This window comes from Gorilla gorilla, chromosome 1 (assembly GCF_029281585.2).
Source record: "Gorilla gorilla gorilla isolate KB3781 chromosome 1, NHGRI_mGorGor1-v2.1_pri, whole genome shotgun sequence".
Taxonomy (NCBI): domain Eukaryota; kingdom Metazoa; phylum Chordata; class Mammalia; order Primates; family Hominidae; genus Gorilla; species Gorilla gorilla.
The window spans coordinates 169685589-169712753 of NC_073224.2; the positions used below are offsets into that span (position 1 = coordinate 169685589).

The 27165-nt window shown below is 37.6% G+C and overlaps 1 protein-coding gene across 2 annotated transcripts in view; it reads left to right on the forward strand.

Moving 5' to 3' along the window:
* The window catches only part of ANKRD13C (ankyrin repeat domain 13C), a 94541-nt gene that overhangs the window by 56676 nt on the left and 10700 nt on the right, over window positions 1-27165 (forward strand). For both annotated transcript variants that reach the window (XM_019019725.3, XM_019019732.3), the window contains exons 8-11: window positions 2205-2336; window positions 5923-6084; window positions 21657-21736; window positions 23682-23780. In XM_019019725.3, coding sequence (XP_018875270.1) covers window positions 2205-2336; window positions 5923-6084; window positions 21657-21736; window positions 23682-23780 — 473 coding nt within the window. The remainder of the gene's footprint in view (window positions 1-2204; window positions 2337-5922; window positions 6085-21656; window positions 21737-23681; window positions 23781-27165) is intronic.

Consider the following 27165-nt stretch of genomic DNA (forward strand, 5'->3'; position numbering starts at 1 on the left):
ATTCCTTAGGGCAGAGAATACTTGTTGTTTATCCTAATATGTATGTATGTGTAAGTAATAACTTCATTAAATGTTGAAGCAATGTAATTAATTAAAACAGCAGATCTTTTTCAGTGATGTGGTTAAGAGATAGTCTCTGATTTATATAAGAATTCTGTTCCAAAAGTTTATTGAAAATAGGATGTTTGAAATGTAAGGCAAATTTGCTCATAGACAATGGGTTATACAGTGTTCAGTTTCCAAGCTAATATATAAAATTCTAGTTGATTCATAATATATTTGAAGTATAGTGTTTAACAGTTCTGTTTAACTACTGCAACCTAACTTTTTTTTTTTTAAAGAATATTGTGTTCAGAATTAATTTGGGTTACCAGGAATACATTTTCATCTATTATGGCTTTAGCAGTAACACCAAGATTTTGCATTCTTTACTTGTAGGGGTAGAGAAAATGGTACTGTCCCAGGCCCAAGCCATTACTATTTTTTTGTTTGTTTGTTTTTTGTTTTTTTTTTTTGAGATGGAGTCTCTCTCTGTCTCCAGGCTGGAGTGCAGTGGCGTGATTGATCTCAGCTCACCGCAACCTCCACCTCCTGGGTTCAAGTGATTCTCCTGCCTTAGCCTCACGAGTAGCTGGGACTACAGGCGCGTGCCACCATGCCCGGCTAATTTTTTGTATTTTTAGTAGAGACGGGGTTTCACCATGTTAGCCAGAATGGTTTCTATCTTCTGACCTCGTGATCCGCCTGCCTCGGCCTCCCAAAGTGCTGGGATTACAGGCATGAGCCACCTAGCCCGGTCGCCAATGGTATTGTTTTTGGAAATTCAGAAAGGGACTATATGGGCTGGGCGCGGTGGCTCATGCCTGTAATCCCAGCGCTTCGGGAGGCCGAGGCGGGCGGATCACGAGGCCGAGGCGGGCGGATCACGAGGTCAGGAGATCCAGACCATCCTGGCTAACATGGTAAAATCCCATCTCTACTAAAAATAAAAAAATTAGCTGGGCATGGGAGCGGGTGCCCGTAGTCCCAGCTACTCAGGAGGCTGAGGCAGGAGAATGGTGTGAACCCGGGAGGAGGAGCTTGCAGTGAGCCGAGATTGTGCCACTGCACTCCAGCCTGGGCGACAAAGCGGGACTCCGTCTCAAAAAAAAACAAAAAACAAAAAACAAAAAACCAGAAAGGGACTCTATGTAGGTTAAAGTTAGATGGTGAAGAATAGAAAATGGGCCTCTTGGGAACTTAGAAATAAGGAGGTTTGGAGAATGAAGCCTCTAACTATTGTAAACCCTAGGGACAGTTATTATTCTCCAGACAACTCCCTAGGTTTTGCCTTTTTTCTTCCTTATAACGTCTTAAATATTAGTTAGGGTATCTTTCTTGGCCTATTATGGAATAGAATCTCATCTTATACCTGCTCACTTACTCTTCTGTACTTGATCATTTAGTCTTCTGTCCCTGAAGCAAGCACAAAACTTTCCTTTTTTCTCATATAAAAAATAATTATTGCTCAATTATTATATACCAGCACTAGGGAATATGTACAGGATAAAACCTGAAGCATGACTACTCATTAAGTTTAGAAATTACGGTTGATATTTATGGATTCCTTTCCATTTTATAAGGAATACAGAAAAGATCCCTTCTTACTTCTTTTCCTTCCTTCCCTCTCTGCTGCTTCCCTTCTTCTATCCCTCCCTTCTGTTCTCTCCTTCCTTTCTTCCACTTACAATTTATTGGGAAAGAAAGGCTCAAATGACAGTGGTAGATCTTTGCATTAAAAAGAACTAAAGTAAGATTAATCTGTATTGAAAGAAAAATATCCTTTATCTGGGCTTTTTTCTCAGATCTGTCAACTTAATTCTTAAAGTTGTTTTTAAAAGTTGCTCTATGGACTATACAGTTTTATAATGGGTAATCTAGTACTGCTTCCATTACATATCTATAACGGGATAATAGTACTGTATTTCATGTGTCCTGCTTTTATAGATTCATAATTAGTCATAATGCTAACTTAGAGAAGATATTAATATGTACAATTTAAACATCTAATTCTTTTTAGAGTAAGTAACACTTCACATTATTTAGAAACTATCCTTTTTGTCTTTAAAAATTGGTACCATTATAATTGTTGATATTTTCATATGTAGTACTAAGAACTTTTGAAAAACCTAGATTTTTATATTTAACTTTTGCTCCCATCCCAGGAATCAGAGATGGAAACAGAAGAAGAGGTGGATATTTTAATGAGCAGTGATATTTATTCTGCAACTTTATCAACAAAATCAATTTCTTTCACGCGTGCCCAGACAGGATGGCTTTTTCGGGAAGATAAAACAGTATGTGCAAATCTAGATTTTTAAACTTTAAGCATTGTTCGGTATTTAATATTTCCAAAATAACATGATGGAAATGCAAGAAGTAGCTTACAGAATTGTCTCCAAGTAGTTTTTTTCTCTCTTCCTTGAATCCAGATAAGGAATTATAATGGATGGTTAGAGTCAGAATGTGTCCTTGGAGAATTCAGGAAAGAAAGCTGAGCTCATTTGAATTCTGTGTCAGGAAAGACTCTTATTGCTAGCTGTCTTGTTATTATACAGGGAACAATGTTTTCACATGATTCCATTATATTTCTAGTGCTTTATTCGATAAGAAGACTACAAAAAGGGATAAACTTGACTCTATTTCCCTGAACCTGTTTTTCTCCCTACTTCAGACTTCTCATTTACTTAATATTTTTTTCTTGTATTCTATACATATGACTAAGATTAAATAACCTTACGTTTCTGCAACACTGTAGAAACGTTAAATCAAATCTCAGTGGAAGTTTCCCCTTTAGTGTAAATTATTTCCGTAATTCCCATTGTATCTGTCAGCAAGAGGTTATATAAGACTATTCAAATATATATTCGAAAAATTTTGAGGCTAGGCATGGTGGCTCATGCATGTAATCCCAGCACTTTGGGAGGCCGAGGCCGGCGGATCACGAGGTCAGGAGTTCGAGACCAGCCTGGCCAACATGGTGAAAACCTGTCTCTACTAAAAATACAAAAATTACCCGGGCATGGTGGTGCATACCTGTAATCCCAGCTACTCGGAAGGCTGAGACAGGAGAATCGCTTGAACTGGGGAGGTGGAGGTTATAGTGAGCCGAGATGGCACCACTGCACTCCAGCCTGAGACAGAGTGAGACTCCGTCTGAAAAAAAATAAATAAATAAAAATAAAAATAAAAATAAATTGAATGAGCTGTATGAAGAAGCATGTTTATAAAATTTTAAATTTAGCAGTAAGTGACCACATCAAGTCAGGGTCAAGATTGACTTCTATTAAAAATTATATTTATTTTTATTATACACAATGAAATGAATATATTCTCAATGGAGAAATAAGAAAAATAGCATTATTAGGGTTCTCTGAGAAACAAAACCAATAGATAGAAGGGGAGTGGAGAGAGGAAGAAAAAAAGAGTAAGGGGGGAGAGGAGAAGGAGGAGGGAGAAATTGATTTATTTTGAGGAGTGGTTCATGAAATTGTAGGAGTTGGCAAATCTGAAATGTAGAGCAATCTAGCAGGCTGGAAATTTAGTAAAGAGTGGATATTGTGCTCTTCAGTTAGAAATGTTCAGGCTTGGCCTCCTGGGCAACATAGCAAGACCCTGACTCTACAAAAAATTTAAAAATTAGATGGCTGAAGTGGCACAAGCCTATAGTCGCAGGTGCTTGGAAGGATGAGGTGAGACGATTACTTGAGCCCAGAAGGTTGAGGCCACAGTGAGTGATCACACCACTGCACTCTAGCCCAGGTGACAGAGTGAACTCCTGTCCAAAAAAAAAAAAAAGAGAGAAAAAGAAATCTGCAGGCTGGAAACTCCAGCAGGGTTTCTGTGTTGCAGTTTTGAGGCAGAATTGCTTTTTTTTTTTCCTGGAAACCTCAGTTTTTGCTCTTAAGGCCTTCAAACTGATTAGATTAGGCCCACCCACATTATGCAGGGTAATTAGCTCTACTTAAAGTCCATTGATTGTTAATCACATCTAAAAAATACCTTCACAGCAACATCTAGACCGGTGTTTGACCAAACACCTGGCATCATAGCGTAGCCACGCTGACGCATAAAATTATCATTTAACTTTATACATAAAGCTAAAAAGCCCTCCTTGGCCACTGCCCACAGTCCCACATCCCCTTGCAGAATGTCACCAGTTTTTATATCCTCCAGACCTTTTTTATGCTCTCCATACATAAATATGAGCTCATAATAATAGGTAGCCTTTTGTTGTTGATGCTTACTTTTTCATAAAGTGTCGTGTTGTATCGTCTCTACTGTTTTGCAGCTGGCTTTTTTTCCTCATTCTTTAGTATGTCGTAGAAGTCTTCTCTTACCAGTACATGTAGTGCTAGTTCACTCTTTTTAGCAATTGCATAGTATTCTATATGATGGATATACTGTAACTTAACTTATTCAGTCTTGTTTTTGGACATTTAAATGAATAGACAAATTTGTGTCCAGTTTTCTGCCATTATAAATGACGTGTTTATCATCCTTTTACATGCCTTTGCCTATTATAAGTAGCAAAAAATTAAGTGGCTGGGTAATGGGGAATACACACTTAACATTTTGTTGATATGATAATTTACATTTACTAAGTGGTTTTTTATTATAAGGTTTCAAAAACTGATAATTACCACCTGGTTATTTCCCAGCCACAGATAAATTCTGTTAGGAAATCTAAGCTCACTGATTTTCCTCTCTAAGCCTAATGGCATTATAGCATTCTCAGTTGTGAGGTCCTACATTGCAGTCCATTTGTTGGCTTTAAAGTCTTATTTGTTTGTACTTTGTTCTTCTGGGCAGCATTAGATGGATCACTTCAAGAGAAGATAAAAATTGAAACTGCTAATCATCTAGTACTACTGCTAAGCAGCTCAAAGCTCTTGAAGCATCTAGGTGATCTTCTTAAATCTTTGACAGGTAAGGAGGGAGTCAGTAATACTTATGGTTCCCATTTTGTAGGTAGAAACAGGTGCAGAATGCTTTGCTTTTTTTGCAAGGTGGACTGGAACACAACTCTGAACATGTAGTTTTGGAATGTCAGTAAACAGCAGCAGGGTGTGGAGACATGTGATTTGCATGCAGATAGAAATGGGAAGCTTGTTTTCAGTAAGTTATTTATCGTTTTTTTGTTTTTTTTAAGTAAGGTATTTCAAACTCTGAATACCTGTGGGTCTGAAAAAGGTAAAAGTTAATGTTGAAGGTTTAAGAGGACTTTATTGAAAGAAAGTAATGACTTTTCTTGGTGTCCTTTACACCACTTGAGTTTCCCTGAAACACTTTAATTGTATTGGTGAGCAAGGGTACTCTTTTCCTCTTTTCTTTGTTGAAAACAAGCAGCTGTAACTTGAAGTTTGGTGCCTGTTAGAGAATAGAGAATGTGAACAGGTCATTAATTCTGGTTGTACTAGAGATTCTTATGTGACGTGGACTATTTATTTCTTTTTATTCCACTTTTTTTCTATCTATAAAATGGGAACAGTGTTATCCCTGACCCCTCCTTGTTACTCGTGATATTTGACTGCCAGCTTAATAGTTTTGAGATAGCTTTGTGCTACTTGGGAGTAGGATCTGAAGAAATGCTATGTGGCAATTTTATTTAAAATCATTTGCAAATTAACTACCATACATTTTTATGTATTTTAAATTTCTCTTTACTGATTTGAAATGTATGCTTTTGTGTATTTTTCAACTTATTGAACAACTTAGATGTATATGTTGTATAACCTAGAAAATGTAAGATAATTCGATAATTTCAAGTACCAAAGGAATATTTATTTTCACCTACATGTTACATATTTATGGAAAAATATATTACCTTGACACTTTTTTTAACCTAAAAATTTTACTTTTAAATATTTGGTTTTGTTTTAGGAAAGAGTAGGAAACTTTTTGGCAGACTTTTATCTGGTGAATGGACTTGTTTTAGAATCAAGGAAAAGAAGAGAACATCTCAGTGAAGAGGATATTCTTCGAAATAAGGCCATCATGGAGAGTTTGAGTAAAGGTGGAAACATAATGGAACAGAATTTTGAGGTATAATTTTTAATTCTTCTAATTTGTAGTTTTCTAAGAAGAGAGGGGATAGATTTCATTCTTGGTGGCATTCAGTAAGTATATAAATGTACTCACAGCTTTTATTTACTATGTGTTACCTTTTTCTGTGAATCTTCATTTCGTTGATGTCATTATTATGAAGACAAAAAAATGTCTTTTGGGATTTTTTTGTGAATCTGTACTTTATCTTTGAGTCTTCATTAATAAATAGATTAAAAGCGTGAAACCTAATGTTATTATTATTATTTTGAGACGGATTCTTGCTGTGTTGCCCAGGCTGGAGTGCAGTGGCTCAATCTCGGCTCACTGCAACCTCTGCCTCCTGGGTTCAAGTGATTCTCCTGCCTCATCCCCGCCAGGTAGCTGGGATTACAGGCCCTGCTACCAGGCCTGGCTAATTTTTGTATTTTTAGTAGAGACAGGGTTTTACCATGTTGGCCAGGCTGGTCTCAAACTCCTGACCTCAAGTGATCTGCCTGCCTCAGCCTCCCAAAGTGCTAGGATTACAGATGTGAGCCACTGTGCCTGGCCCCTAGTGTTATTTATTTATTTATTTATTTAGAGATGGAGCTCCCTCTGTCGCCCAGGCTGGAGTGCAGTGACAAGATCTTGGTTCACTGCAACTTCCGCCTCCCGGGTTCAAGCGATTCTCCTGCCTCAGACTCCCGAGTAGCTGGGATTACAGGTGCTTAATTCTTTCTGCTTTGCTAATCAAAATCCGCTGCTTTGAAGGCCCAGCTAAAGATCCACCTACTTCATGGTGTCATCTCTGACTTACACCTTCCCATATATTTCTTGTTTAGCATATGTTTACTGAAAGCATGCTATATGCAAAGAATTGTGTGACAGTAAGGAAAGGGGAGGAAAAATTAGGAAATAAAAGATGTATGAGACATGGTAACTGCTCCTTAAATCTTATTCCTCTGTGAAGTGAATTTAGACGCATTCTTAAATTTATTTTTTATTTGTATAATTTTATATTTCCAAAAAATTACTAGAGTCATACAAAGAATTCTTGGACACCTTCATCAAGATTTCCCAGATGGGCCCGGGCGTGGTGGGTTACACCTGTAATCCCAGCACTTTGGGAGGCCAAGGTGGGCGGATCACCTGAGGTCAGGAGTTCAAGACCAGCTTGGCCAACATGGTGAAATCCCGCCTCTACAAAATTAGCTGGGCATGGTGACACATGCCTGTAATCCCAGCTACTCGGGAGGCTGAGGCAGGAGAATCGCTTGAAACTGGGAGGTGGAGGTTGTGGAGCTGAGATTGCGCCATTGTGCTCCATCCTGGGCAACAAGAGCGAAACTCCGTCTCAAAAAAAAAAATTTCCCAGATGTTAACGTTTCACTGCCATTTGTATAGCACTGTTTTTCAAACTGCAATATAGAGATCCTTTAGTAGATTATAAGAAATTAATTTAGTGGGCCATGACTACTTTTTTTTCCTTTTCTCCCCTCAGTTGTTGGCAATACTTAAAAAAATTAGTATCTAAATAAAAATGGTAGGCCAGGCACAGTGGCTCACACCTGGAATCCCAGCACTTTGGGAGACCAAGGTGGGAGGATTGCTTGAGTCCAGGAGGTGGAAACCAGCCTGGGCAACAGAGCAAGACCCTGCCTCTACTAAAAAATTAAAAATTAAAAAAATTAAAAATCAGCTGTGTGCAGTGGCATGAGCCTATAGTTCCAACTACTTGGGAGGCTGAGGCAGGACGATCACTTGAGCCCGGGAGACTGAGGCTACAATGAGCTATAATCATGCCACTGCCACTGCATTCCAGCCTGGGTGACACAGTGAGATCCTGTCACAAAAAAAAAAAAGGAGAAAAATCAGAGCACATTACACATAATGAGAGTCATTACTATTTCATGAAACAATAGTTTCAAGAGTGTGTGTGTTGTATAAACATGCATATGTGTGAGTGCTGGATTGTAATATAAATTGTGAGTCAAAGTTATAAAAAGGTTAAAAGGCTGCTACATACTACAAAGAGGCTTGAATTGCTGGAATGTTTAGCCCTTTCCCTGTAGTATTGTCCTGGATTCTATGTTTTAGTGATGGTCAGAGTTTCCAGAATAGTATGCCAGGTTTCAACTAATTCATGGTAATACTATGTTTGTCAGTAAAACATTTTAATATTTAGAAAGATCATATATTGAGTGAATCAGCCATCGTTTAGTTGAGTACATTATGTAAAATGTTTAAAATTGTGATCATGCCACTTTAGTGTGATCCTATCCCCTTCCTGCCACATCTCATTTGTGCTCCTCATTTTTCTTCTGACTTTGGGATAAAGCTTCACCAGACTTCATTTTTCCAGGAGCCTGCTAGTATTTACTGATCTCTCAGTCAGTAGGAAATACTGGACAAAATGCACTCAGGAAATAGAAATGGAGATGAATTAATAGCGGGAATGCTGAGCTCAGTCTTTGACAGGGCTGCTATCTTCTCCCATTGTTGACCAGACAAAAGGCCATCTCTTTGGACTTATATGGTTATTTTGAAAAAAGTGATTTTGTTGTGTTGTGGTTAATGCTACTTTTTTAAAAATTTGGGCAACACAGGCTGGGCACGGTGGCTCAGGCCTATAATCCCAGCACTTTGGGAAGCCGAGGTGGGTGGATCACGAGGTCAGGAGATTGAGACCATCCTGGCTAACATGGTGAAACCCCGTCTCTACTAAAAATACAAAAAAAAAAAAAAAAAAAAAAAAAAAATTAACCAGGTGTGGTGGCGGGCGCCTGTAGTCCCAGCTACTCAGGAGGCTGAGGCAGAAAAATGGCGTGAACCCCCAGGAGGCAGAGCTTGCAGTAAGCGGAGATCGTGCCACTGCACTCCAGCCTGGGTGACAGAGCAAGACTGTCTAAAAAAATAATAATAATAATTTGGGCAACAAACTAATTTGGGATAAGTATATGGAAATAAGACTTTATAGAATGCTGTTTCATGGACTGTTTGCCAGTTGCCTCTTCTGGTCTGATTTATGTACATTTAAACTTACGATAGACAACTTGATTTTCTTAAGGGCGGAGGTTGTAACCGGATGTATTTGAATAGTTAAAGAGGTCTTTAAGTAGCATTTTAAGCAGCTGTACTTTGCAAGTTGAAATTAAAACATAGTTTAATGCCAGATAGCTACATAATGGAACAAATTAATATTAATTAAATTAAATAATTAAGCTTTCAACTTCTAATCAGAAATTAAAGGAAACACTTCCCATATAAACCATAGGATTTTGAACTTTATAGTTGATGAATATTTAAATTCAATTTGTCACTTTCTACAAAAGATAAAAAACGTGGTGGGATTTTGATTGGGATAATGTTGAATCTGTAGATAAATCAATTTCAACATAAAAGCCTGTTTGGATTTTTTTAAATTAAGCTTTTTGTTTTGAAATATTGTAAATTCACATACAGTTGTATGAAGTCATACAGGGATTCCATGTATGCCTCACCCAGTTTCCCCCAATGGTAACGTCTTACCAAGGTATAGAACAGTATCATGGCGAGGATATTGGCATTTGTAGTCAAGACACAGAAGATGTCTACCACCATACGATACCTCATGTACCTCTTTTATAGGCACATTTGCTGCCCCCTTAGCCTCTCTCTGTCCCTTATGCCTGGCAATCACTAAACTGTTCTTCCATTTCTTTAGTGTTGCTGTTTCAAGGATGTTCTATAAATGGAATCATATAGTACTTAGCCTTTTGAAATTGGGTTTTCTTTTTTCACTTAGCATAATTCCCTGGTGATTTATCTAAGTTGTATGTATCAATAGTTCGTTCTTTTTTTTGTTGAGTAGTATTTCATGGTATTAGTGTACCACAGTTTGTTTAACCATTCACATGTTGAAAAACATCTGGGTTGTTTTGGGCCATAATGAATTAAGCTGCAAAAAACATTCACATATAGGTTTTTGTATGAATGTAATATAAGTCTTCATTTCTCTGGGATAAATGCCCAAGAGTGCAGTTTCTATGTCATATGGTAGTTAGTTGAATGTTTAGTTTTGTAAGAGACTGCCAAAGTGTTTTTCGTTTTACATTCCCGTCAGCAGTGTATGAATGATCCAGTTTTTCTACATCCTTGCCAGCTTTTGGTATTGTCATTATTTTCTATGTTACTCATTCTGTAGTGTTCAATCCTATCCCATTTTGATTTAATTGCATTTTCCTAATGGCTAATGATATTGAATGGTCATCTCTTCATGGCTTATTTGCTATCTGTATATCCTCTTCTGTAGCATGTCTCTTCATGCCTTTTGCTCTTTTCCTAATTGGATTTTCTTTTTTTCATTACTGTTGAGTTTTCAAAGTTGTTGTTTCTGAGACATGGTCTCACTGTTTTGGTCAGACCGGGAGTGCAGTGGCACGATCTTGGTTCACTGCAGCCTTGACCGCCTCAACTCAAATAATCCTCCCACTCAGTCTCCTAAGTAGCTGAGATTACATGCATGCATCACCATGCCCAGTTAACTTTTTATTTTTATTTTTTATTTTTTGGAGAGACAAGGTCTCACCATGTTGCCCAGACTGGTCTCAAACTCCTGGGCTCAAGGGATCCTCCTACCTCAGCTTCCCAAAGTGCTGGGATTATAGGCATGAGCCATTATGCCTGGCCCAAAGTTCTTTATATTTTCTAGATGTTAATTCTTCGTCAGATAGGTGTTTTGCAAATATTTCCTCTCACTCCATAGCTTGTCTTTTCATCTTCTCAAAGTGGGCTTTCATTGAAAAAAAGTTTATTATTTTGATGACATCGAATTTATCATTTTTTATCTTATGTCACATGCCAAATCTGAGAACTTTTTGCCTAGCTCCAGGTTCCTAGAATTTTCTCCTGTGTTTTTTTCTAAAAGTTTTATATCTTTATATTTTACATTTAAGGAAATGACCATTTTGAGTTAATTTTGTGGAAAGCATGAGGTTTAGGTCAAAGGTTTATTTTTTTTTTTTTTTGCCTTGGATGCCCAGTTGCTCCAGCATCATTTTTTGAGAAGTCTGTTCCTCCTCCGTTGTATTGCCTGCTGAGATTTGTATAGGGATGGTGTTGAATCCATAGATCAATTTGGTGAGACTTGATATCTTAACAATATTGAATCTTCTGTTTGATGAACATGGTGTATCTCTTCATTTATTTAGATTCTCTATAATTTCTCTCAGAAGTATTCAGGGTATAAATCTTACATATATTTTATTAAATTTATCGTGTAAATTGTTAATATTTTTGAGACTATCATAAAAGATTATCTTTAAATTTCATTTCCTAGTTTGTTTTTATACATAGAAATAAATGTAATTTTTATATTTCTACATTTATATATTCTATAGTCTTTATTTTATTTTATTTTTATTTTTTGTTTTCTTGGAGACAGAGTCTTGTTCTATCCCCCAGGCTGGAGTGCAGTGGCACAATCTCAGCTCACTGCAACTCTGCCTGCCATGTTCAAGCAATTCTCCCGCCTCAGCCTCCAGAGTAGCTGAGATTACAGGTACCCACCACCACACCCGGCTAGTTTTTGTATTTTTAGTAGAGACGGGGTTTCGCCATGTTGGCCAGGCTGGTCTAGAACTCCTGACCTCAGGTGATCTGCCTGCCTCGACCTCCTAAAGTGCTGGGATTATAGGCATGAGCCACCGTGCCTGGCCTATTCTGTAGTCTTTTATATATTACTTAGGATTTTCTACAAATGCTTATGTCATCAGATAATAAAGATAGTTTTACTTTTCTCTTGCCTGTTCTTATTTGTTTTATTTGTTTTTCTTACCTCACTGTACTGGGGAGTAACACCAGTATAATAGTGAATAAAAATGGTATGAGCAGGTGCACATGGCTTTTTCTTGATCTTAGAAGGGACTTTTTTATACTAACATTAATTTTTTTTTAAAAAATTAGTCTTATTTTTCAACCTCACTTAAGTCATTTAATAATTACTAGGAACCAAGATTTTGTTGTTATTTGTCAGCATAGTAATCCTTTTAAGATTATATTTTAAATTTTTTTAGAATAACAAAATGTACCTTGTTATATGTTATTTGGACTTTTGATAAGGAGGAATCGAAGAATTGCATTTGAGAATATTCTCAGAGTTCAATTATAAATCTTTTTAGAAGAAATTTAAAGAAAATATTAATAGTAATTCTATCAGATATTCATCAATACATATAATTTGATTTGGTTTAATTAGGTAAGGTATAAGATGCAAGAACAACAAAATAGAATTGATAGGTCTAATTATAGAAAGATACTGGTAGCTGTGTGTTGTTTTTTCTCTTAGACACAGACACAGAATTTAACACCTGGAAAGCAGCATGGAACTGTTAGCAGTTTATATATATATATAATAGTGGTCATTAAAGAAGAAAATAAATGTTTGTATGCATTTTGTTTATAATTTTAGAAGTACAGTTCTTTTAAGCCTACATAATAAGCTTTTTAAGAAAGGTATATATAAGTTTAACTTGGCCGGCACGGCGGTGGCAGGCAGATCACTTGAGGTCAGGAGTTCGAGACCAGCTTAGCCAACACGCTGAAACCCTGTCTCTACTGCAAATATAAAAATTAGCTGGGTGTGGTGGTATGCTGTAATTCCAGCTACTCTGGAGGCTGAGGCAGAATTGCTTGAGCCTGGGAGGCAGAGGTTGCAGTGAGCTGAGATCACTCCACCCTACTGCAGCCTGGGTGACAGAGCGAGACTCTGTCTCAAAAAAAAAAAAAAAAGTGTTTAACTCTATTATTTAATGTGAGGTTAAACAACAGGGGGTGAAAGAGGAGAGACCTATCAAATAAATTCAAGAGACATTTCCATTTTAATGGTGAACTAGATTTGAAAATTTAAAGTTTTAAAAGACGTTATAGCTGGGTGCAGTGGCTTACGCCTGTAATCCCAGCACTTTGTGAGGCTGAGGCGACCAGATCACTTGAGGTCAGGAATTCGAGACCAGCCTGGCCAACATGGTGAAACCCCATGTCAACTAAATATACAAATAAAATTTGTGGGCATGGTAGTGTGTGCCTGTAATCCCAGCTACTCAGGAGGCTGAGGCAGGAGAATTGCTTGAACCCAGGGGGCAGAGGTTGCAGTGAGCTGAGATCATGCTACTGCACTCCAGCCTGGGCAAAACAGTGAGACTCCATCTCAAAAAAAAAAAAAAAAGACATTATAAATCAGTATTGAAAATTGACGCTTTCAAAGTCACAGCTGACAATATAAGAACAAATCAAGTGTAGAAATAGACATGTGCTATATTAATTTTCAAGTCATGGTGAATTGTAGGTTAGTAACTTAGATGTATTTAATTAATGACAGTTGTGTGGAAAGCATTATATTTTATCAGAGAGTAATGAAGGATTCTCCAGTGGCCTATTCTGAGCTGAGTGCCATAAGCTCAATTTCAGCTTCTGCAGGTTAAAAATGACATTTATTGGATGTCTTTCGTAGCTGGCTAAAAAAAGAAAACAACAGCAACAAAAACTGAATTCATATACACCTCAACAAAGTTTTCTTTCTTATTGATATTGGCTTAAAACATTGAAGTTGTTAGCATGGGCCTTGTACTAAGTACTTTCCATATATTATCTGGTTTAGTTATTGTAATGACCTAAAGAGGTGAGTGCCATTGCCCATTTTATAAAAAAGAAATTGAGGTTTAAGTAAGTTAATTTGTCTGAGTTACGAAGATAGAGAAGCAGAGATGGGCTTTTATGTTAGGAACCTGACTGCAAGCCTGTTCTTGCTGTAAGTTCTTTGCTTCTTAGTCTGTCTTTGTTATAGTTTCTTCTTTCTGTATATTCAGGTATTAACACGTCTTAGCAATTCTTTCAAAATACTGGGAAGTTGAAGTCAGGAAAGAGCGGGGAAAACCTTAAGAAATAATCCTGGGAATATGTTATTGGTAAATGTAGTAAAAACTAGTAGAGCACATAATAGTAAAAAACATATTTTTGATTTTGGAGAATTATTAAAAGTTTCAAAAATCTAGAAAATATGTATGATTTCTTATTTTTTTCAAAATACATTAAAATTATATATTTTAAAGCCATGTTTTAATAGAATTTCCATTCTTAAAAATAAATGTCTACTCCTTTTTGGAATGAATTTATATGCTTTATTATAAATAAATAGCTTTTGGGTTTCTTCTTGTCCCCCATCCCCAGCCAAAATTTTATTTCAATTTCTGCAAGAAATGGCTTATAGGTAGTATTCAGAAGGAATTATTTGCCATTTGACTACTTTTACTGTGCCTCTTCTGCTTTTTTTTCTCTTCCTTCCCAGATGTGGTTCTAATATTTAGTATATATTTTTGACAAAATTTTTGATAGCAAAATTTAAGTGCTCAGAAATTCTTAAATCATGGGTATTTGTTCTTGTATTTTTAGCTCCTTGTTGTAATCAGTTATCATTGGAGTAGGGAACAATGCTCCATTTATACCTTAGTCAGAGTCATTGATAAAAGCACTTATACTGTGCCAACTATATGTTCAGAATATTGAGTTAAGCCCTATTCATGATTATGGATTTTTTTTTTCTTTTTTGAGATGGAGTCTCGCTCTTGCTCTGTTGCCCAGGCTGGAGTGCAATGGCGTGATCTCAGCTCACTGCAACCTCCGTCTCCCGGCTCCAAGCAATTCTCCTGCCTCAGCCTCCTGAGTAGCTGGGATTACGGGCACCACACCCGGCTAATTTTTGTATTTTTAGTAGAGACAGGGTTTCATCATGTTGGTCAGGCTGGTCTCCAACTCCTGACCTCAGGATCCACCCGCCTCGACCTCCTAAAGTGCTGGGATTACAGGTGTGAGCCACCGCACCCGGCATGGATTTTTTTTCTTTATTTAAAAATCTAAAGAGGAATACATAATAAAATACATGAATATCTTAAACTTTCAGAAAGCTTTGCCATATAAAATATTAGAATAATAACAAACCTAGAAATAAAGTATTTCCTATATGCTTCAAGGAAAATAGTCGTCAGAAGTTTTACATTTAATTATGAGGGAAAGGCTTGAAGGCATTTCAATTACAGAGCCAATTGATTTGGCAAAATAACATTAAAGAGTTATCTGGTATCTCACCAACCTTTATGTCTTCCTGTTTCATTAGATAGCCATGGCATCAGTATAGAGGAGGCACTGAAGGATTCAGCTAGAAGCGTCAGTATATACTAAAGGACTTTGAATCTATTTGGGATTCCTTGGAAAAAAATGAAGGACTAATTTAAACTTAAACTAGAAAGACATTTTTAGAATATGATAATTGATATTTATAATGATGAGATAAAGTGCTCAATAAAAGGTTAAATTACATTGATTACAGTCTTTACTAAGATGGGGAATGTATAATGTACTGTTTAGAAAGAATTTATTTGGAAATGGTAGAAACTTATATGGAAAAGTTATTACCTGAAAAAATATAATGATGTGACATGCCATGTTATCTAATCACATGACAAATGTGTCTTTACCATGAAAATGTTATATATAATATTAAAAATATTAATAGATAGAGATTTCGGTGGGTATGGGATTAGTCTTTGCTGTGGTTCTAGGTTGGAGCAGCAATCTTAAATGTTTCCAGCGGTTTCCCCTAAAATTAAAGGTTCTATTAAACGCATGTCTCTCTGCTTTCTAGCATATCACTAGATACTATTTTACCTAATGTTTTGCCACAGCATTTGTGAGGGTCATTAACTAGCTTTTAAGCCTCTTTGTCATTCTACTGATAAGCCATTGCTACATGTCATAGTATTATGTATAATCTCCCACTGTAAATTTGGAATTTGGTATTGGTTATGATATAAGTTTGGCTGCTTATAAGAAATCTCAAAAGAACAGTGACTTAAACAAGATAAAAGATTATTTTTCTCTCATGTAAAAATCTGAGTTTGTGTGGTTTTTCTCTGCTCTGTGGGTTAATCCCAGACAGCTTTTTTTCTTTTGTCTTCTCTGCCATTCCTAGAATGTGGCCTTCCATCCACATGGTATAAGATGATTTATATTGCCGGGCGCGGTGTCTCATGCCTGTAATCCCAGCACTTTGGGAGGCTGAGGCGGGCAAATCAGGAGGTCAGGAGATCGAGACCAGCCTGGCTAACATGGTGAAACCCCGTCCCTACTAAAAAATACAAAAAATTAGCGGGGCGTGGTGGTGGACACCTGTAGTCCCAGCTAGTCAGGAGGCTGAGGCAGGAGAATGGCATGAACCTGGGAGGCAGAGCTTGCAGTGAGCCGAGATCGCGCCACTACACTCCAGCCTGGGTGACAGAGCGAGACTCCATCTCAAAAAAAAAAAAAAAAAAAAAAAGATGATATGTACCAGTTTCATATTCCAGCCAGCAGGAATAGTAATTCTTTTTTTTTTTTTTTTTTTTTTTTTTTTTGAGATGGAGTCTCCCTCTGTTGCCCATACTGGAGTGCAGTGGCATGACCTCAGCTCACTGCAACCTCTGCCTCCTGGGTTCAAGCGATTCTCCTGCCTCAGCCTCTTGAGTAGTTAGTAGAGATGGGGTTTCATCATGTTGGCCAGGCTGGTGTCAAACTCCTGACCTCAGGTTATCTGCCCGCCTTGGCCTCCCAAAGTGCTAATTAGAAAGGAGAAGGCATTCCTATTCTGTTTGAGAACCCATTCTGAAGTTGTACACATCACTCTGCTCACATTCCATTGGTTAGAATTTAACCCGGGCATGGTGACTCATGCCTGTAATCCCAGCACTTTGGGAGGCCAAGGTGGGAGGATTGCTTGAGCTCAGGAGTTCAAGACCAGCCTGGGCAACATAGTGAGACTCTGTCTCTACAAAAAAAAAGTAAAAACAAGCTGAACATGGTGGCATGCATCTGTAGTCCCAGCTCCTCAGGAGGCTGGGGTGGGAGGATCACTTGAGTCCAGGAGGTCATGGCTGCAGTTTGGTGTGATTGAGTTACTGCACTCCAGTGTAGGTGACAGAGCAAGACCCTGTCTCAAAAAAAAAAAAAAAAAAAAAAAAGAATTTAGTCACATGATAACACCTAGCTGCAAAGATTTCTAGAAAAGGAGTCTATTCTAGGAAGTCATGTGCTCATACAAAAATTTGGAAGAGAGGTTCTTTCACAAAGACTAATGGGAGAACAGATACTGGGGAGACAACTAGCAATCTCTGACATATCATCAGTGAGTACATAAAGACTGGTAACTGTCAAGCAGATATATACCTTTAACTCTATTCTTCCTTCATATCACCACATCTATAGTGCTTTTGCCTACCTCTACTTGGATAAACATAGATGTCTAAAATTTAGTGTGTCTGAATCAGATAATGCTTTCTTTCCTCCTTCCTCTTTTCTCTGTCTTAGGTAGTAACACCATTATCTCCTTATTTACCCCAGCCGGCAACCTGAAATTTCTTCTTAGACTTCTTAGCTTTCCTGTTATCTCTATATCTGATCAATCACAAAATCCTAAGGATCTCTTGAGTCTATTTAGTCTATTTTCTGTCCTTCCATTTTTAAACAACATGACCTTATCATTTCTCATTTGGATTACTGAGATAGCTTCCTAAATACACTGCCACCAGAGTAATCACCCTGAAATAGATTGAATCATGTAATGGCTATGCTCAGTAACTAAAATGTATACAGTACTTGCTATGCGTGAGGCACTATTTTAAGCACTTTACATTTAACAGCCCATTTTTATCATCACAGTAAACCCTCTGAGGTTATATAGTTGACAGAACTGAGGCAAAAGAGGTTGAGTAATTTGTTCGAAGTCAGCTAGTCATTGTCGAAGCCAGAATTGGATCACTCTGGCTCCACAGTTGGTGTTTTTAGCTACTATATTGTATTGCTCCAAATATTTGTCCATTGCTTCCTGAGTAAAATGTGATCTACTTCATATGTAAAACCCTTTCAGGCTACTTTTTCTCTTCTGTGTCTGGCCACTTTTCTCTTACTACTAATCTTCATGTATACTACTCGTACAACTAGACACACTACACTTGCAATTTCCCAGTATGTCATGCTTTCTCTCACCATTCTGCTTTCCCCAGTTCCTTCAACCAGTTCTTTTGTTCTTTTTTAGACTCCTCAACTCAGGAATCAACCAGTCCATGTCTTTTGGCTACCCTAGTCTGTCATAAACCTCTTCTGTGCATGTTTATATCATTCTGTAGCCCCTGTCACCCTCAATTATATCATAGCCCCTGTCACCCTCAATTATAAGTATTTACTTTTTGTGACTCTTGATAAGCTTCTCAAGGAAAGAACATTGTCTTTCATCTTGCCTGATACTAAAAAACTCTGTTTCCTTTCTTTCCATATCCCTCGGCTGCTACTCAGAGATCATCAGTGACTTCTAACCAACAAAATTTATGGCTTTTTCAGGCTTCTTTCTCTTCAAAGTCTCTGTAGTGTGATATTGAAACAGTCTTTTCTTTTGGCCTCCATTATACCGTAAGGGAAACTAAACTTTACCTCTTCCAAACTTAGTTCTTAGTTGAGATGGACTCTCGTACCAAAAGACAGATTTATAAGAGAAAAGCAAACAAGTTTATTAATGCGTGCTGCACACCACACAAGAAACCCCAAGGAAAAGTAACTCAAGGGCTGGTCACAGTGGCTCATGCCTGTAATCCCAGCACTTTGGGAGGCTGAGTTGGGCAGATCACTTGAGGCCAGGAGTTTGACACCAGCCTGGCCAACATGGTGAAACCCCATCTCTATTAAAAATACAAAAATTAGCTGGGCTTGATGATGCACACCTGTAATCCCAACTCAGGAGGCTGAGGCAGAAGTATTGCTTGAACCTGGGAGGCAGAGGTTGCAGTGAACCGAGATTGTGCCATTGCACTCCAGCCTGGGTAACAGAGCAAGACTATGTCTCAAAAAAAAAAAAAAAAAAAAAAGTAGCTCAAAATAGTGGCTTAGAACTCTACTTATATAGCATCTTCAACGAGGAACAATAAATTTGTAGAGAAATGACAGGACAAATGAAAGTGATTTTAGGTTTCCAAGGACAGGAAAGGAGTAAGGTTTGTTTGCAGATTCCTCTGGTGCTGTCACTGGGCTAGTAAGAGTATAGAGTTATCTCCAGTGAAGCAAAATTTATACTCTGTAGTTAGGCAGAAAACGGAGGGTAGAGAAAAAGCTTTTCCTCCATTTACTGCTTCTCTCTCTCTCTTTTTTTTTATTTTTTTTGAGACAGTCATGTTCTGTCCTATAGGCTGGAGTGCAGTGGCATGATCTCAACTCACTGCAGCCTCCATGTCCTGGGCTCAAGCAATCCTCCCACCTTGGTCCTTCAAGTAGCTGGGACCACAGGTGTGCGCCACCATGCCTGGCTACTTTTTTTTTTTTGTATTTTTTGTAGAGATGGGGTTTTGCCATGCTGCCCAGGCTAGTCTCAAACTCCTGAGCTCAAGGGATCAACCTGCCTTGGCCTCCCAAAGTGCCAGGATTATAGGCATGAGCCACCACACCTGACCTGCACTAAGCTTTTTATATACGTTATCTCCATTAATTTTTAACTATGAGTTAGTGGCCCAATTCCCATTTTGCAAGTGAGTTAAGTTGACATAATAGAAAGTAACTTGCCCAAATTCACACAACTACCAGGTATTGGAGCTGGGATTCTAACTCAGTTTTGTGTCTTAACAATCCTTGATTTTAACAACTCTAATATACGGCTCATTAACATCTTACACTAATTATATGTTAAACCACATTTCTTGAATGAGACCCTCTCAATGTTATTAACATTTTATTATTCATATTAGTCTTTCACTTATTGTCTTTTTGCTCCACAGTCCTGTTAGGTTTTCATTAGCAATTGAAAAAAAATTTTTTTTTAATTTATGAGGTTTTTTTGTTTTGTTTTCTTGAGACATAGAGTCGCTCTGTTTCCCAGGCTGGAGTGCAGTGGTGTGATCTCGGGTCATGGAGTGCAGTGGCGTGATCTCAGGTCACTGCAATCTCTGCCTCCTGGGTTCAGGTGATTCTCCTGCCTCAGCTTCCCGAGTGGCTAGGATTACAGGTGCGAGCCACTACGCCTGGCTAATTTTTATATTTTTAGTAGAGATGGGGTTTCACCATATAGGCCAGGCTGGTCTTGAACCCCTCACCTCAAGTGATCCACCTGCCTTGACCTCCCGAAGTGCTAGGATTACAGGCATGAGCCACCACGCCTGGCCAGTTCTTTTTTTTTTTTTTCTGTGAGGCAGGGTCTTACTTTGTTACCCAGGCTGGAGTGCAGTGGCATAATCATGGCTTACTGCAGCATCAACTTCCTGGGCTCAAGTGATCCTCCCGCCTCAGCTTTTCAAGCAGCTGAGACCACAGGCATGCACCACCACACTCAGCTAATTTTTTTTTTTTTTTTTTTTAAGAAACAGCCTCATTATGTTGCCTAGGCTGGTCTCAAACTCATGGGCTCAAGTGATTCTCCTGTCTTTGTCTCCTGAAGTATTGGGATTACAGGCATGAGCCACTGCACCTGGCCCAGGAATTTCCAATTTCCTTTTCTGCTCCAGAGTTGAGTTCCTTATTGCCAGTTCATCTTACAGTGATTGAAATTCATATTTAGCAAAGATAGGGTGAAAGTTTTAAAATCTGACCTTTGCGATTTTTACCATCTACTGTTGATCTCCGTTTTGAACTTCCCATCTGAGTTTAAATCAGTCTTCTTGTGTTTTTTACCTTTAATTTTCTCTGTTTTAAAAACACTCTGTTTCATCTTCATTTAAATCTGAAGTCCAATTGCATAGTCTTGATCATTACCCACAGAAGATTGTTATCTTTTCTGATATATTTTCTATTTTCTATAATCTCATTTGGCCTCTAATAATATGCTCTTTTATATTTCTGGTTAACTGTTCATGTCTGTATTTTTTTTTCTTTCCAACTGAATTGTAAATTCCTTGAATCAGAGTTTTTTGTTTTTGTTTTTGTTTTTTTTTTTGAGGCGGAGTCTGCTTCTGTCACCCAGGCTGGAGTGCAGCGGTGCGATCTCGGCTCATTGCAACCTCCACCTCCTAGATTCAAGCAATTCTCTGCCTCAGCCTCCTGAGTAGCTGGGATTACAGGCACTCACCATCACGCCCGGCTAATTCTTTTGCATTTTTAGTAAAGATGGGGTTTCACCATCTTGGCCAAGCTGATCTTGAACTCCTGACCTCGTGATCCACCCGCCTTGGCCTCCCAAAGTGCTGGGATTACCGGCATGAGCCACTATGCCTGGCCCAGAGTTAGTTTTTACACTTCTCTGTAGTTCCATGTTCAGCAGCTAGTATAATGACAGGAACATTTTAGATGATTGAAGCATTGAATGAATGGGTGTTGTTATTTTGATATTTGTCTTTTTGGGATTTAAAAAAAAATTGATAATAAATGTTACCAATAGAGCTTAAACCACCATGGAACGATCTTGGAAGGAACCTTTTCAAGTATTATATTGAAGAGATTAAGTAGATTGTTAGTTTTAATAGTTTACGATGTATTTTAATCTTATATTTAAAAAATAACATCTTTCTTTCTCCCCCACCCCACTTTCTTTCTTTTTTTTTTTTTTTTGGCAGCCGATTCGAAGACAGTCTCTTACACCTCCTCCTCAGAACACTATTACATGGGAAGAATATATATCTGCTGAAAATGGAAAGTAAGTTTTTTTCTTGTTTATGTATTATTTGGTTTTTAGAAAGAATAATTTGTAAAAACTGAATATGTGAATATTTTGGCGTAAATTATTTTGGAGAGAATTATTGGTATATTTTTGACTGAAGCAATTCTTCTACCTTTTAAAAATATGGATTAAATATGATAAGGTTAAAGTGTCCCAAATTATGTACCCTCTTTGCAAATGGTTGTAGATCTTTCTGTATCCCTCCTGTCAATTTATACACACCTAAAAAACTAAAGGACACTGTTCTAAGGAAATATGATGTAGGAAATTGCGCAGGACAGTTGCTTATTTGAGATTTCCCATTGTATGATGAGCTTTTCTATTTTGTGATTATCCTGATTTTTTAGCATAGTGTGCAAGGCCATTCATTATTTATCTTCTTTTTGCCTTTCCAAGCTCCTCACCTGTCATTATCCTTTAGTTTCAACCTATGCTAGACTACTTCTCACTGTCCTTCCATAGGACCTTTGCTGATGTAATATTACTAACAGTAGAGTGCCTACCACATAGCTCATACTCAGTTTATATTTATTGACTAAAAGAATGATGAATGAATAAAGAAAGGGTTTATTTTTAATAAATGGATAAGTAAAAATTGTATCCTGGCCAACCATTATTTCCTTTTGGTGGAGAATAAAATATAAAATATTACTTTCCTGCTCCTGTTTAGGAAGAAGTTGTCATTTTTTTTCTTATTGAAAGTTTTGTTGTATTTTTCTGAATTCTCCAAGATGTTTCCATCTTAATATTTTTATAGTTTGTTTTTTTTTTTGAGATGGAGTCTTGCTCTGTCGCCCAGGCTGGAGTGCAGTGGGCGTGATCTCAGCTCACTGCAACCTCCGCCTCCCAGTTTCAAGCCATTTTCTCACCTCATCCTCTCGAGTGGCTGGGAATACAGGTGTGCTCCACCATGCCCAGCTAATTTTTGTATTTTTAGTAGAGACAGGGTTTCACCATATTGGCCAGGCTGGTCTCAAACTCATGGGCTCAAATGATCCACCTGCCTCGGCCTCCCAAATGCTGGGATTACAGCTATGAGCCACTGCGCCTGACCTTAATATTTTATGGTGTTAAACAAAATGTATAAGGGTATTATTGTATTAGATTAGCCTCCTGCATGCACTAGGCACCAGCAGACCATACCAAACCAGAATGTAGTTACTTCTGCTAAGTACTACATAATTAAACTGAACTTTGAAATGGGCCAGTTTAAAATGAAAAAAAAAAAAAAAAAAGGACATTCCAGGCAACCTGAGTCAACATAGTAACTAAGTCTTCTGTTTTTTTAACTGTATAAGGAAAGCAACTTTGAAATAACCAGATCACCTGTTTTCCCCACCGTTTTCACTTCAGCCTTTTCAGTCTATAAAGCTAACCTCCTCTTTTCAGCTTATTGGAACGCTCATTCTATTTTACAGAATTAGGTATTGTCCTGTGCTAGAGTTGCAAATAAAAGCCAATTAGATCTTTATGCTACATTGATAATTTTCTTTTGATAATAGTTAATATAGAATTCCTTATTCTTCACAATATTTCTTATTGATCAATGCAGAGGCTGTAATAGACAGTAAAGAAGATTGAATTGAATAAGTGACTTTAAAGATATACAGTGATACCTTAAAAATTTTTTTACTAATGATTTTCTTTATTCCTAAAAATAGTGGTTATTAAAATTATATTCAATGTGAAATTAGTTTAGATCTAATAATTTCTGAACTTTTACTCTTTGCTATTCTTTTTTATTGCCCTTGTCTTAATTTCTTATACATATCTTATTCTCTTTTAGCATAATTTTATTTCTGTAGACAGAGTAAGAAAAATTGAAATATTAATGAATGTCATTGAAAGATGACAGATGCTTCTTAGGAAGGTGATAGACTGTGGAAAAAGTTTCCTAACATTTTTTTTCCTCCCATTTTAGAGCTCCTCATCTGGGTAGAGAATTGGTGTGCAAAGAGAGTAAGAAAACGTTTAAAGCTACGATAGCCATGAGCCAGGAATTTCCCTTAGGGATAGAGTTGTAAGTTTGTTACTAACTACAAATGTTTATGAAAGAAACTATTAAACCCTAAAGGCTGTAATAATATTTGCACCCCAGTGGTGCATTTGAGACCTTTGAAATGAAAAGCAAATAGCCATTGCCTTGATAGTGTGTGCACTGTTCTAGAACTTTTCTGGTTCGCAAAAGTATTGATTTTTACTACTTTCACCAGATAAATTTTTGAGTAGATTTGTTTTGTTTTGTTTTGTTTTTTTTGAGATGGAGTCTTGCTCTGTCGCCCAGGCTGGAGTGCAGTGGCGCGATCTTGGCTCACCACAACCTCCACCTCCCAGGTTCAAGCGATTCTCCTGCCTCAGCCTCCCGAGTAGCTGGGATTATAGGTGCCCACCACCACGCCCGGCTAATTTTTGTATTTTTAGTAGAGATGAGGTTTCGCCATGTTGGCCAGGCTGGCCTCAAACTCCTGACCTCAGGTGATCCACCCACCTCAGCCTCCCAAAGTGCTGGGATTACAGGCGTGAGCCACCGCGCCCAGCCGAGTAGGTTTTTAAATTATAAAAAGTAATACGTGAATACGTGCTTGTTTTAAAAAAATCCAAAAGTATGGAAATTTACAGAATAAAATGTGATATTTTAACACATCAATAGTTAATGACTATTTCTTGTATTTTTGTCTAGAGTTATCCGTGTTTTTGCATTTTTTAAAATAAAAATGGGGGAATGGTTCACGTTTTCTTCTGTGTATTCCTTGTTTTCATTTAAAAGTGAGTGTATCTTGGCTGGGCATGGTGGCTCATGCCTGTAATCCCAGTACTTTGGGAGGCCAAGGTGGGCGGATCATCTGAGGTCAGGAGTTTGAGATCTGCCTGGCCAACGTGGTGAAACCCTATCTCTACTAAAAATACAAAAACTAGCTGGGCATATGGCACGTGCCTGTAATCCCAGCAACTAGGGAGGCTGAGGCAGGAGAATCGCTTGAACCAAGGAGGCAGAGATTGCAGTGAGTCAAGATCGTGCCACTGCACTCCAGCCTGGAGAGTCTGTCTCAAAAAAAAAAAAAAAGAAAAAAGAAAAAATGAGTGTGTCTTGAAGTTTTACAGTGATTATATTTTTGTCTATTCTTTTTCCTTGTTATTTTGTAGTGTTGATATACTGTTGTTTATTTTATCATTCATCTACTGATAAACATTTTGGTTATTTGTAGTTTGTCACCATTTTCAACAATATTGTGGTAAACATATTGAATATATCCTCTCAAACATGTACTCATTGGATGCTCCTTTTTAAAAATATTTGGAGAGATAGCTGGAATGAGAGATGGGTAGCAAGAGCTGACTGATACAACTATAGTTTTAGGCTCCTCACTAAAGTGGGAGGGAGGAGATGAAGCACTGGGCAATTTTCTCTTACTAGTTCCTTCCCTTTCAAATCTGGCCTAATGCATTAATTTTTTTTAACGGCCTAATACATTTTTTAAAAATGATCGGAGAAGAGAGCAGGGTGCATATATTTTTAAAAAGTACATGCATACCTGAGCTTTACCCACATCTAGGCTTTAGATAAGTAGATAGGTTGTTCTATACAGCCCTCAAGTTATGTCAGAGAGAGATAAGTCTCAGAAAATGTGGAGAGTTAGCCACACCTACACATCTGCCAAAATTTGTCATATCTAGGACCCAGTTGACTCAATGATGCACCAATTTTATTATTTATTTATTTATTTATTTATTTTTTGAGAAAGAGTCTCACTCTGTTGCCGAGGCTGGAGTGCAGTGGCACAATCTCAGCTCACTGCAACCTCTGCCTCCCAGGTTCAAGTGATCCTCCCACCTCAGCCTCCCAACTAGCTGGGACTACAGGCATGTGCTACCACGCCTGGATAATTTCTGTATTTTTAGTAGAGATGGGGTTCACCATGTTGGCCAGGCTGGTCTCAAACTCCTGACCTCAGGTGATCTGTCCACCTGGGCCTCTTAAAGTGCTGGGATTACAGATGTGAGCCACCACACCTGGCCAAAGATTCACCAATTTTATATTCTACTTGCTAATAAAGAAGAAAACTGCAGCTAATATTAAGAAGTCATCAATTTTAGGAGTTATCCTAATTTCAGATACGTTACATGAGAAAAAAAGAATATCTTAAAATTTATAAAATGTGGCAGTTATAACCACTACTCTTGAAAAAGAAAATGAAATAAGGAGCCGGGCACGGTGGTGCACGCCTGTTGTTATCCTGGCAGTTTGGGAGGCTGAGGCGGGTGGATCACCTGAGGTTGGGAGTTTGAGACCAGCCTGACCAACATGGAGAAACGCCGTCTCTATTAAAAATACAAAATTGGCCGGGTGTGGTGGTGCATACCTGTAATCCCAGCTACTTGGGTGGCTGAGACAATCACTTGAACCCGGGAGGTGGAGTTTGCGTTGAGCCGACATCAGGCCATTGCACTCCAGCCTGGGCAACAAGAGCGAAACTCCATCTCAAAAAAAAAAAAAAAAAGAAATACAGAACACAGCATACAAATGCCAGACAAATAATTTATTCTAAAGGTTCAGAAAAAAAAAAGAAGAAAATTACCTATAAATGCCATAGAAAACAAGAAAGAACACGAAATCAGTAAAGTAGATCTTTCTGAGATGAGAATATAAGACAGTAAAGTGAAATGAAAAGGAGATTGTAAAGCTGAGGAAATAAATTGAGCACTAAATGGCACTATTACATACAGTAGAAACAATAATGAACAGAATAGATGTAACTGAAAATTAAATTTTGACAAGTCTTGGTGAATTCAGTAGAAGAGATTAAAGAAATTACACGAGCAATAGATATGGAGGACAAAAATGGTTCAATATGAGTCATTCATGTTTCACTTAAAGGGCATCCAAGTATAACCAAAATAATATTCAAAATATGATAGAAGAAAATTTCTCTGTAATGAAGAACTAAATCTATAGGATGACATTAGGTTCCATGAAAAATTGGTACAGAATGATTAGTAACAAAAATTATCCTGATCAAACTATTGGGCTTCAGTTGTTGATAAAGAAATCCAAAGGCATCTGGGCAGAAAAGGGGTAAAATCAGCCTGGCCTTCCATTTTTTCATATGTCTTTACTTTTCTGAAGTAACAAAAGTGTGATCTGTCAGTATTTCTAACTTTAATTTATGTATGGAGGCAACTGAAGATATTCTCAAGCACAAAAGAATTCAAGAAACGTAGCAGTTGTAGGACTTTTTTCAAAGAAAAATACTACTACTTAAAAAAGAAATCCATCCAACCGAAAGATGAAAGAAATTATAGCATAATGACTAATATGATATAGAATGCTAAGAGATATTATGAAATTGTAGTTTAGAGCGAAAGATAGTATAACCTGAAATTTTATGTGAGTCAAGTTTCCCTTT